The 13,489-nt window shown below is 39.4% G+C and overlaps 1 protein-coding gene across 2 annotated transcripts in view; it reads left to right on the top strand.

Moving 5' to 3' along the window:
• Window positions 1-13,489, top strand: part of LOC117428232 (tetratricopeptide repeat protein 28) — a 445,426-nt gene that overhangs the window by 24,544 nt on the left and 407,393 nt on the right. For both annotated transcript variants that reach the window (XM_058994785.1, XM_058994784.1), the window contains exon 2: window positions 7,573-7,851. In XM_058994785.1, the coding sequence (XP_058850768.1) occupies window positions 7,573-7,851 (279 nt within the window). The remainder of the gene's footprint in view (window positions 1-7,572; window positions 7,852-13,489) is intronic.

Here is a 13,489-nt window from a genome sequence, read left to right as displayed (position 1 = left end):
GACACATTACAATGTGGTGGTGTATTTCCAAATTGTAATTAAGATGTGTTATTGTATTCATGCTTAGTAACACTTGATTTACAATCTTCACATGAAACTAGCTGACAGAGTGTGGGGCTATTCGATTAAACTATCTGTCCAATTGGCCTGACCACCACTGATTAGATCATTAAAACAGGCTTCACTTTGTCCTGTCACGAGTATGGGGTCTAGAATTGACCTAGAGGTATCGGATCTAACGACAGCCATCGTTTACACCTTTAAAATAAGAGGACTTGGACTAATCCAAAAGCTCTGACAGGTCTCTTAAAGGTATTTTTTTTTGCATTCAAGTAAAATGCCTGGTTTGGCCCTAACATACGTTTTAAATGGGATTAGTATTTAAATTTGCCACTGTTTGGGTCAATTGAGTAGACTTCTATAAGTTGACTTCCTCTGTTGAAGCAAGGGAAATCTAAAGTCTGGAAAGCGTGTAATGTTACTAGGAGATAAAGCCATTCTCTTCAACATTTCATCACATAGTCGTGTATTTTCCAGTGTCTGCAGCCAATACCTTTCACAAACAGCATCCTCATAGCATATGCACTTGTGTCTCTCTAAATCAGTATATCCTTTCCTACTTTAGAAAGGTGAAAACATTGGCTGGGGCTACTTGATGACTGTCATGACCTGCTTCTGTTTTACTGATTTAGTTCAGAAGCGATAGGAAACAAGTTTGTACTTAACTCAGTCACTGTAAAATGTATCCGTTTATCAGTTCTTAGAACACTAAAAACTGCAAATAGGACCTGGAGGTAAAAGGTCAAACATTCTTGTATGTCATATAGATGACCTGAATAGAATAAATTCAATATTAAGTGTACAGCAGATATATTTGATTATTTCAGATGACTTTAGACTGCAATATTTGAAATATACAAGATGCATGTTTAAACGATTAACTGAAGGGAAAATCGAGTGGATAAAATCAGGGTTTACTAGTGAGAGAGAGGATTGTCTCTAAATACGCTACTTAAATACTGTAGTGTGTCCATCTGCTTTGGTCTTTCCTTTAAGGCCAGCCTTTGCATTAAAGAAAAATCCTGTTAGAGTGTATGCTGCTTCCACTCTGAGTGTGGCTTCAGTGGAATCATGTATTCAGTTGGCAGCAAGCTATTGTCATTATGCTGTCAATGGACTCTTTCTGCTGTTTGTGTACTGTGGCATGGTATTGCAGGATTTCAAATCCCGATGAAAGTTAATGGTGGAGATTTCACCTATGTTCTGGAATACGTTTTGTACACATCTATTATTATATATCTCTGTATACAGGGACACAAATATGTTTTTGATACTTTTTAGAATACTTTGACACATATTTGATGTGTGTTCTTTCTTGTGAGTTGATTTGTCTCCACTCATTTCTTCCAGATGTTCACACGTAATAACTTCTCGTTGGTGCATTGTGTAATCATTGCCTCCTGTTGCACTGTCATTGCCCCAGCTGAGCAGTGAAAGGAGGGCTGTCTCCAGAGTGGCATGTAACCAGGCAGGTTTATGATGGGAGGAAGTTGCTTGAAGAATATTAAAGTGTATAAATACAATGGGGTTTGATATTCATGAAACGGCCTGAGGCTATTGTTTGCTTCTTTAACCACAGTCTACAACGCTTTCATGAATATCAAACTGTTTTTTTATTCACAGGAATACTTTTAAATAAACAATGCTTGCCCTGCGTAGTTTATGAAAGCATTCCTCGTAGCTTTCGCAGAGCAATGTCATATCCCTTTGGGTATACATTCACAGTAAGTCAGCCAACAGTGCTTTTGCTACCATCCATATTCATTATCTCTGCGGTCATGTGACCTGTCAGATACAGGTTAAGGTTCTTCTGGAATTGAAAGACATGGATCCACAAGGAAATAATAATAATCAATTTTTGTGCTGTGTTTTTTAGCCTCTTTGCTCTCTTAACCAACAGCATCCCCTCTCGCAGGTTTGGGTTCATGGTAACTTTTTATTTCGTTCTGTCTGAAAAATGATAAATTAAAATAATACAATCACAGCCATGTGCTCTTATTCACTCACCTATACACAGTTAAATAGGCAATGTCAGAGCAACAAGTACAGGTAGTGGACAAAAAAATGGAAACACCTGGGTAAATGAGGGACACCAAGTATATTGCAAGCAAGGGCTTCCACACAAGTGTGGCTCATGCGTTAATTAAGCAAATAACATCCCAGCATGCTTAGGGTCATGTATAAAAATGCTGGACAGGCCTGGTTGTCTATAATTATGGCTAGCATGGCTGCAAGAGGAGACCTCAGTGACTTTGAAAGAGGGGTGATTGTTGGGGCACGTTTGACAGGCGCTTCAGTGACCAAGACAGCTGAACTTGCTGATATTTCACGAGCAACGGTGTCTAAGGTGATGTCGGCATGGAACTCCGAGGGAAAGACATCATCAGCAAAGGGCAACAGTGGGCGGAAGCGCATACTCCAGGATCGTGATATCCGTGCATTAATTTGAAGTGCAAGGCAAAACAGGCAAGCAACTGCAGATCAATTGACTGCAAATTTCAACCTGGGGCGTGAGCAGCCAGTTTCATCAAAAACGGTCCGCCGAGAACTCCACAGAGCGGGATACCATAGTGGTCCAATGCCCTATTAAGTGACTTTACATTGGTGTTTCCATTTTTTTGTTCACTACGTGCATATTAAAATACATGTTATAATGTAAATAACATAAACCAATTAAAGCATTCTTATTAAAAATATGTCATTGCATTAATATACAAATCACAGCTAGCAACTATTTTATTTTAAAGTGACTGCTATTAATTCAAATTACACTCTTATACAATTATAACAATAAGAGTATAGCATGCCTGGATTTTTTTTTATAGGTCTTTAAAACCAAAGGCAAAAAGAGCTATTAAAGCACAGTTTATCATCAAACTGGCAATACTAAAAATAAGGTTTTAATTGAAACATGTGACAGCAATTTATGTACAAAATCTCAATCCCCTAACATTTATAAGATCATGCAAGATGGGCTGAATGGCCTCCTCTCGTTTGTAAACTTTCTTATGAAAGCACGTATTAGTGCCCACAATGTAAACAGAGGATAATAACAGTGTTACTGGCTTTTAATGAAACAAATGCTATCATGGAGCTTTGAAACACTGTGACCTACCTTCTCCTATATATCCCTGTAGCATAGGGTTTGAAAGAGAAATAAGCGCTGGACAACTTGATAAACAAGTACACTATTGAAGTGACAGAAGAGCAGGGGATGCTCTCTCCCACATCATTTTATGTTGTGCTTTGAAAATGATGAGAAGCGTCAACTGGAATTCAAATGTATATATTTCTATTTGAAGCTGTATTTCATGAGGTTCAAGCTGCCCAGATCGAGGAGGAACTAAGAACAAGTAATCCTGGTCCTGAAGGGTTAACCTCTGCTCTGACTGCAGTCCAAACGACCGATAGGGCTCAACACAGACACGCAAGCGCTTGCATGATTAATGCAGGAGTAATTGATTTCACCTGCACATTGGGCTGGCAGGGATACAGTGTATTTTTTATGATAGGACTGGATTTTAAAGTAGTTTGTGCTGCCAGTGAAGCTAAGCATTTGATTTTTCAGATGTTGCGTGGAGCGAACCTTACATACCCTAAAGAGGCACACATGCACTGTTAAATGTTAGATTTTCAGGAACTTGCTACACAAGAGGGCCCTGTATTAATAATCTAAACACCGTCACTGCTTACGTCAATTGGATAGATCTCTGTCTTTCCACCACCACACCTAAGCAAGCTGCAATCACAGGTCAGACTGGCAAACTGACATTAAAACCTGCAGACCCGTGACAGTCATTGTACAACCCGCAAAATAAAACTCAGTGTGACATTTGGTTTAAGGTCAATCTTGTTGGCCTCAGTGCAAAGCACAAGACTAGAGTCCTCTGTGTCTGCACAGTTGTCAACCACAAGACCGTCTTGTTTGTAGAGGTCAGAGAGTATCTACACTCCATTGATTGATGGGTTCTTAATTCAAGTTGCAAGTATAATTGTAAATCAGCCAATGTTGTTGTTTTTTTTTTTTTTTTTCCAAAATGCAGTTTTAATTATAGAGGTCAGGTTAATCACAGTCGGGGCCAGCATCCCAGTTGATGAAACTTGGGAGCTATATTATACTGAGCAGTTAACACTTGCATTTGAACTTGCTGATATACATTTATCCTAACATTCTTCTTGTAATCTCTAAAGTTCTTGCCACATGGAGAATGTAATTTAACCTACTGGAAAAAGCTTATCATTTCAGTATTGGGTGGCTGTGGAGCTGCGAGCCTAGTGCTCAGGCTGTGTGGCACTCCACACAAATATGCAGTCTCAGCTCTTGTGAGCACTTTTATTAAAGAATGTAAAGAAAAACAAAACACTTTTAACAAAAGCAAAACAGAAAACAAAAGCCTTGCTCCCACTGGAGCAGTAACAAATAAACATCAAGTTGTACCGGCAACATACCAGGCTCTTGATAGCAGCTCCTTGCAGGCCACTTTCTGCTGCCTGAATCTAAAACAGGCTTCTCTGCCAGGTGTTTTTATAGTATGTGGCTGAGTTAATTGCTCATCAATGAAACAAGCAACTCAGCCACCTGTCGCTTAACAGGATGCCCATACTTGGGTTTCCTGTTCCCTAGTTTCTAATGTCTAAATCTGTTTAAATTATGCTATACAGCTAGGCCAAAAGTTTAGCATCACCTAGAATTTTAAGACTGAGGCATTCATTTAAAAAATATATATATCTATGAACATATTTAGATATTTTATTTAACATCATGTAATCAAAGAAATTACAAAATGATAGCTCCTGATATTGATGGCATTGGGCAGAGTGAAACCAGATGAGCTTCACTCAAGTGAAAATAAAGTTTGGAAACAGATCAACAGCAAGACAAGCTATGCATATTTTGATAAGCTCAGTAAGAAAATGTTTTGAAGGGTTTTGAAGACAGATGGCTGCTTGTTCAAATTGCATCTGTATTGTGTGTTAAAAGTGTAGAATTGCAACCTCCTCTTCAATTCATTTGCAGTCTATTTCAAGCTTTATATCATCAACACCACAGTAATTGAGCGCTTGGGAATGACCTATGAGGGTCTCTGGGATTATTGTACTAAAACAGTGTTATTGGAGATCAAACTGGGTGGCACTCCAGGCCCTCGTACAAATCATGGAGCTATTTTAATCCCCTTTTGATGAATCTGAAAAAAAGCATTACAATTTATGTTTAGACATTTTATTGATAACATTAGGAAATGAAAAACCCAAGGAATGTGTTATGTGAGCTGTTTACATTTAGAAACTGTGGTAAATACAACCACAGTTATGAGGTTTTCATTAGTACTCATAATGAATGAATTAGACTGTCACACTTAGAACAAATACATACTCTTTTATAAGTACTTTTCAAATGGATAGAGTATGCTTGTAAAGAAATGCAAACCAGTGAATGTGTAAATCAATGTTTTAGACACGAGAGGCGAAACAATGTCAAGCAGCTAGCAAGTTACATTGGCACTCTGTTCTTTACTGCATTACCTCTCAGCTCAATGTAGATCTGGCTGCTCAGTTGTGTTGTACACCTGTAAAACACCAGCATTTCACAGGATTTATAGACCTTGGAATGGGTTACCTGCTACTCTCGGAGGAGCTTGGGTCATACAGAAATGAAATGGCAATATTTCACATATACATTTAGTTCCAGGTTTTGCAGTATATATTTAGAATAAGAAGCTGAAGGATACGTGCTACTAAACTTGTTTGCTTGTAATGTCGCTTGTCTCAACTTTAAGGTGTTTTTTTATGTTGGCAGGTATTACTTTAAACCAAAGAAGCCTATTAATTAATTTGTTCATTTCACAAGAATACATTCTGTCTTTCCATCATCTTGATAATCAATGGGATATGTATTTCTTTGTCGAGTTTAACCATAGGTTCAATCCCTGTGTGAAATCAAATTGATTAACATCAAGAGGAAAGACAAATAATCGTAAAGAAAATCGGAGTGGTTTTGGTTGGTTTGATCACAGCGGGTTCTGTATAAAATCACACTGTCAGATTGTTGTTGATTGCTACTTAAACAATAACAAGAGCAACCACTGGATTTGTTTTGTGTTGAGTAATTATCATGCTTTATTCCACTCCATTAATACAGAAATACTTCAAACATCTTTAAAGGGAATCGGAGAGTCTCCACAGCCTAGTATAAACATTAGCATTAGCCCCAGACATCGTGCTGAAGATCTGTTGTTTTGCTTGCTTGATTTTTTGATGAGAGATTAAACGTTTACACAGCTGCTTTTTAGTATCTAATTATTCCTAATCATATACAGGATGATTCTAATCAATCAATAATCAAATGATAATCTGTCTCATATGCCTATAGTGCCTCGCATACATTTTACAATTGCTCAGAGTGGTTTACAACATCATCTACTTTAGACCCTGCCAAAATGAAACGTGTTACGGCCATATTCAGAAACAGTACTTGATTGTTAGTGTTCAATTAAGTGTGCCACGTTAATGATTTTTCACACTGAGTAGCACACTTAAGTGGGTATTAACAATTAAGTGAAGTGTTTTCTGAATATGGCTTTTAACCTTCAAATAGAGATGCTTCTATTAACCCATGGGAATGATGTTCATAGATTGGGGGCATAGCAACTAAAAGAGCAAGCTCAAAGTGGAGGTAAAGAAGAAAGGAACACAGCGAAGGTCATGTTCAGCAAATCACAAACTTGGACCAGGAGCATAACACTCTACCAACTCAGAGAAAAGTGTGCCGGGCTGTGAAGAGCCCTAAATATGAACAAAATGATCCTGCTCAGTCCTCTGGGACAAGGCAACCTGGTATAAGCAGATCGGGAGTGACGTGATGATAAGCCTTGCTGTGAGTCACAACCTGGGCCTCAGAATTCTGAATTCATTATAATTCTGATAAGATGTTTTTGGAAGGACTGCCAAAAAAGCATACAGTAGTCAAGTCTTGATTTAAGAAATGCATGAAGAAAGCGGGCAGTGATCCTGAGGAGGTAAAATGACACCTTGGTGAATGAACAAGCAGGCATGACATAGCAGTGTAGTCCCACAGGTGGCATATATATTGCCTTAGAAGGAGTTGAGAGTTAACCCTAACCAATACTTCAAGCGATATTATGTGGAGACAAACTGAGGACAAAGGGAAGGAGACACTTCTTCACAGTGGTGAGGGTATGGAATGGGTTACCAAGTCATGAATCACTTAGATCCTTAAGACCCAACTTGACAAAGTTTTGGGATCTATCAGCTACCAGGTGAGCACAGATGGGCCGGATGGCCTCCTCTCGTTTGTCAATTTCTTATTATTACGTTCTTACCACATAGTCGAAGGTATAAAAGAAGCTGGTAATCCAAAAATGGAAGTTCCATGTGAACTGTTTGATGCTTTTTAAAACCATAACTATATGTACTTTGGAAATGTTTGCTCTATGCCTGCCTACAGCAGTGTTCCACAAGTATTTATGTTGTGTTTTTTTTTTTTTTTTCCAGATTTCAATCTTTAGAACCAAGACATTAGGAGTTAGGAGCTGCGATGGGCCTAGCCTCAGCAAAGCTGACTTTATTGAGAAGGTTCGTCAGAGTAACCAGGCATGTCAGAAAGGAGATTTCCACACGGCGATCAGACTCTACACAGAAGCCCTGGAGGCAGACCCGCAAAACTGCATCCTCTACAGCAACAGGTCAGCGGCCTATATGAAAATCCAGGAGTATGAGTGGGCCCTGGAGGACGCAATTAAAGCAAGGCTTCTCAACCCCAAATGGCCTAAGGTAGGACAGATGTAACATATAGTCCATCTCTTTACTGTTTATTTTTGGCGGTTTGCTTTGTACTTCTGTATAAGAGCACCCAGTGCGTGATTATGGGGATGTTATCTCAGAAATACATTGGATCATATATTGCTGGGAGCCAGTTACAGTAAAGAAAAATAATAAAAGAGAACAGGGGTTGGCTACATCACATCTCACAGGGTTAGATCCTAAATAATATAAAGTCTGATCACAAATGCTCAGGCTTAAGTGTTTAAGAAGCCTTTTGCACTGGCAAATTCACTGGACTTCACTTCATTTGCTTAGTTTAGGTAAGCAGTGAAAGATTTCACTTCTTGACCTGATTGAGATTCCCTACAGATGCTGATGAATGTTTTTTTTGTTTGCTTGATTAATGGTGTTTGATATGGAGGCATGAGGCTTAGGGTTGGGGTTCATGGGACATTTCAGTGTGCATTTGAAATACTGGGGCAGTCGAATCTGGCAGTAAAAGATACATGACTGTACTGACAACTTACTGGTAATTTCAAAATGTTTTTCATAACCAATTTAACCCCTAATATCAGCATGATGACATTCAGAGAGCAACTTTGATTCTTAAGTTTCAGTAAGCTGTTGTGCGGTTTGTTACATCTTAACTGCTGGCACTGGCACAGCTTTTAGAAAGCAGTAGCCAGGCTGTGCTGAAAGACCATCCTCTGTTAGCTTGAAGTGGACTGACACATCTTTATATTACTCACTGCTGGACAGGTAAGTCTGCATCATCAACACAATATTGTTATTAGGTTATTTAGCAGACACCTTTATCCAAGGCGACTTACAGAGACTAGGGTGTGTGAACTATGCATCAGCTGCAGAGTCAATTACAACAACGTCTCACCCAAAAGACGGAGCACAAGGAGGTTAAGTGACTTGCTCAAGGTCACACAGTGAGTCAGCCGGAATTTGAACCGGGGACCTCCTGGTTACGAGCCCTTTTCTTTAACCACCGGACCACACATCATTTCTCAAATGTGGCCACCAGGGACACAGCAGATTCTGTATTCTCCTCTCCCCTCTCATGCAGCCTGTTATAATTGCTGTTTACACTGTTGGGACCTGCATTCCGAGTTCTCCTACTCTGCCCTTAATGCCAGCGCCTATTGGCTAGCCCTAACGTCTATCACTGCCACTCTGACCTCCTATTGGCCTGTCGTACTGTCACTCTGGCTGTGATAGAGCCGATTTGGTTTATCATAATTTCTCATTTCATAGTCCAGGATGAACAGGTTACTTTTTATTGTTACTGTCATGATTGATTGTGAGGATATTTGCTTTTGATTAGGTTAATGTATTTTTTCTGTTACTAGCCGGGAAGCAGTTGCTTTGACTGCATGCTCAGATTGACAGTTGGCGAGGCAGTTTCCTCTGCTATGAACGTGGGAGCATACTGACTCTAACTGTACTCAATTACTTTCTGGAGAGCTTCCATGAAAACCAAGGATTGGGTTGGCGTTGATTCCTTGGTGAAGGACAGGGTTAGTGTAATCATTGCTACTGTATATGAAACTGCCTGCTGCAACCCATGCCTCTTGGTAGTGATAACCATCGCTTCACTGGCTCAGTTTCACACTGTACAAAGGTTATTTGAAGTCTGGGAAGATTATATAGAAGTTTAGCACTCTGTAAAGTTTTTGTATAAATGCTTCTATTACTTCTGGGTCTATTGCTAGTGATAGTGTTGTTTTACTGACAATATCTGTTGCTCAGTTATTTATTATGATTAAAGGAAAGGAAGTATGTCTGCAATGGTTTCAAATGGTCCCTAAAAAGTATGAGATTGTTGCCATCATTTTTAAGGGTTCAATACATAGAACATGTGGTCTTTATTACAGTCAGAAATAAAACCGCATTCAGAAGTGAATAGGATAACATTTTTATATTGCTTACTAAAGGATATATGGGAACTAAAAGGCTGTTTCATGAAAGGAGTGCTGCTACCAGTTGCTTGAGAAGCCCTGATATATAGGAAGAGATGGATCAAACCCTGTCTCCAGGGCCAGGAACCAGCATGCTGTCTGCTGTCCATTGCAGAGCAGAGATACGAGACTTGATGTTACTCAACTCTGTCAGATATGGGAGAGCATTCACACACTTCTCCACTAACCATGCAGAAATACAACAAATGAAATGGAACTGATGACTGTAGTTCTCAAGCTCTGTAAGGAACTGTATTAGGTACTGTGGCAGGGTAGCGTCATGGCCCAGGCTGGCTACCGGCAGGATTTAGACCCAAAGGCAGAAAACTGCAGTTTTAAGCTTGTATGCGCACATTTGTTTAACAAAATAACACAAAATAAACACGGCACACTGGCCAAAATAAAAGGTTTAAACAAAAGAACAACACACTTGTAGGCTGGGCATTAGCCGTCACTACCACGTTGACAGACAGACAAACAAACAAACAAAGGCTTTTGCTAAGTTTTTATGCATGTGGCCACTCCCCAATCAGCACTCGGTTATCTCATTGGGCAATGGCCACACCTGTGATTGCTGGCAGGGACAGATTTAACCCTATCATTCCCCCACACACTATTTACAGCAGCAAGGCTTCTGCCTGCCACAACTATATAAACAAAAAGGTAAGTTTTTATTTAACTTTGGTACAGGATTAGCAAGAGGCGACTGGTTTATCATCTCAGGTTATTGAGAGTATCAAAATCTGGGGAGATGGAGTCGTTTTTCGTTAACCAGCCCTAAAGTTGCAGCAATTATGCTGAATTGCCTGTTTTTAGCATAGCTTTTATTTTGTTGACAGCAGTGTTTTGTGAGCTCTAAGATCTCTGACTGGCCTAGAAATAAAATGTAGTGGGATTTAAGTTTTAAAAAGGGGACCTGAGACCAGTGAAAATGAAAATGAATATCAAAGGATATACCGACTTGGAACCCCTATAGAAGTACAGCTATGGACTAAAGTTTTGCATCACCCTCATATAGATTAACTCATTTTGCTTCATAAAGTGGAATGAAACCTGCTGAATGATGTTACTTTAACATATTGAATTACACACCGATTTGTAGTTTTCCATATACTTAATGAAAAACTGACAGAAATTGAAAAATATGATATTTCAAAATCTAACATGAAATACTGTACTACTATTATGGCTTCCGGTCGACTTTTGCTGTATAATTTTGTAGTTTCTTTGATTTCATGATGTTACATAAAAGTGCAGGACCTTCCAGTCCCCTCTGTACTTCTGTTTGATTTACCCATAATGCATCAAGCCTGTGTGTGGGAGAATGTTTTAGTGTCCTCACTGGTGAAAGCCTGTGTGAAGTACCCATTCAATACATCTGTTAATGCTTTATCATCCTAGACAACACAAACCTGCAACAGCTCCAGGTCTGCAGTCTGGCTGCCCTTTACACAGAGCCTGCCTGATTTGATCCTTCATTGTAACATTGAGCAGAACAAATATACACAGAATCTACTTATTCCACCTTCACCTAAATGACGAATTTGAATACTAAATACTGGATTATTCGGGATATTACTGCAGTTTCTTTAAGGGCATGCAGTATGACTGTACTGATGGGCATTCTCACAAGTATAGTTTTGCTGCTTTCCTTTTAGTGTGTCAGAATTTCTTTTCATTGTGAAGTTTACCCAGGTGAGCCTTACACCTGCATTTTCTGCTGCAAAGAGGAACATGTGGGCTCTGATTGGTTCAAGCACCGATACTGGTCATTCCAACCTTGAAGTCACAAAAGAAACAAGTTTGATCTGGACACAGATTGTCTGCATCGCGGCTTTTCCAGTTCCAACCCATATTTAAGCAGAGATTGCTGTTTCCTATTCAGACGAGTGGTTTCACTTTGCAGTTTTATGCTTTCTCATAACAGACTCCAAGCCTGGGAACTGCAATCATGTTTGGTTTTCTTCATGACCATATTTCATGTGTGCTTTATGAAGCATTGGCAGAGCTTGCTGGAAGCCGTGAAGTTTAGAAAGTGACTCTTCCTCTTTGAACTGCATGGATATCAATAGCAAGTACAGTGGATAGGAGCAGAGAAACAATGTTACTGTAAGCCAGTGAACTGGGGCTGTCCAAGTAGAATTCCTTGCAATATCTGGCACTCTGAGTGATTTGTTTTTGAGGTTTCCCGTCATTCATTAAATTACAATGAGACCCAAAGGGATCGGTTTTACTGTAGTCCTTTAACAGCATAGTTATATTGCTGTGCTTTCATGAGACAGCAAAGGTAAAAGTGCCCAAGCTTGAAGAAAACACATCAGGGTGCCTGGCTCCAGGCTCACAGTACAACACTTTGACTGCCAGAGGCTGTTTATCTTTTGTTTTTGTCTTATGGCAACCATTTTGTTTCCTGTGGTTTAGTGTTACTACTGCCTGCCATGGCAGTTAGTGGGTTAGATGGATATTATCTTATTGAATTATACAATACATCACAGAGAGTGTAGCTAACAAAGTCTGACCTGTTGTGCACTTTGTTATACAGGCCTCATATGTCCAGTTTTGAAAGAAACGCTCGTTCTGGTAAACATGAGATTGAACCTGACCCCACCCCCTTGTCTCCTTTCATAACCAACAAACTGCCTCCCTTATAACTGACATGTTTCACATTGACTCCAGAGACTCAACTGAGGTTAAATGACTTAGGAAGTAAAACAGACTTCCTGAAAATAAGGCATGCAAACTGAGACATTTTTTAACTTGTAAAATACCAAATATTATATATATATATATATATATATTAAGAGTGCAGAATAAGAGGAAAAGACTTGCCTGGGCCAAAAAACACAGAAACTGGACGTTTGAGGAGTGGAAGTCGGTCTTATGGACCGATTTGTCAGAATTTGAAATATTTGGGTCCAACCGCCGAGTATTTGTAAGACGCAGAGAGGGTGAGCGCATGAGTTCTGCATGTGTGGTTCCCACTGTCAAGCATGGAGGAGGCAGTGTCATGGTCTGGGGTTGCTTTGCTGGTGACAGAGTTGGTGATCTTTACCAAGTCCATGGCAAGCTCAACCAGCATGGCTATCATAGCATACTTCAGAGGCATGCCATTCCATCAGGATTACGGCTAGTTGGGCAGTCCTTCATTCTTCAGCAAGATAATGACCCGAAACAGACCTCAAAGTTGTGCAAGAACTATCTGGCGAAGAAGGAACGTGAAGGACAACTCAATCTAATTACCTGGCCTGCCCAGTCCCCAGACCTCAATCCCATAGAACTTGTATGGGACTAACTAGACAGAAGAGTCAAAGCAAAGTTACCCACAAGTGCCCTACATCACTGGGAATTGCTGCAGAAGAGCTGGGAATTTCCTGCTGAAACTTATTAACCGAATGCCTCATGTTTGTGAGGCTGTTATTAAAGCAAAGGGTGGCTATTTTGAGGAATCCAAGATTTAGAGACAATTTTCAATTCTCTTGAACATTGCTTTGATACTCCTTATGTTTTGTTTTGTATATTGTAACATGTGTTTTCATTTTCAAGTATTTACAGAAACGTATACGACGTAAAACATTGTCAACCTAATTTCTAGCAAGTGTACTCAAACTTCTGACTGGTACTGTATATATATATATATATATATATATATATATATATATATATATATATATATATATATA

Source organism: Acipenser ruthenus, chromosome 21, assembly GCF_902713425.1.
Source record: "Acipenser ruthenus chromosome 21, fAciRut3.2 maternal haplotype, whole genome shotgun sequence".
Classification (NCBI taxonomy): Eukaryota; Metazoa; Chordata; class Actinopteri; order Acipenseriformes; family Acipenseridae; genus Acipenser; species Acipenser ruthenus.
This window is presented reverse-complemented; position numbering and strand designations above follow the sequence as displayed.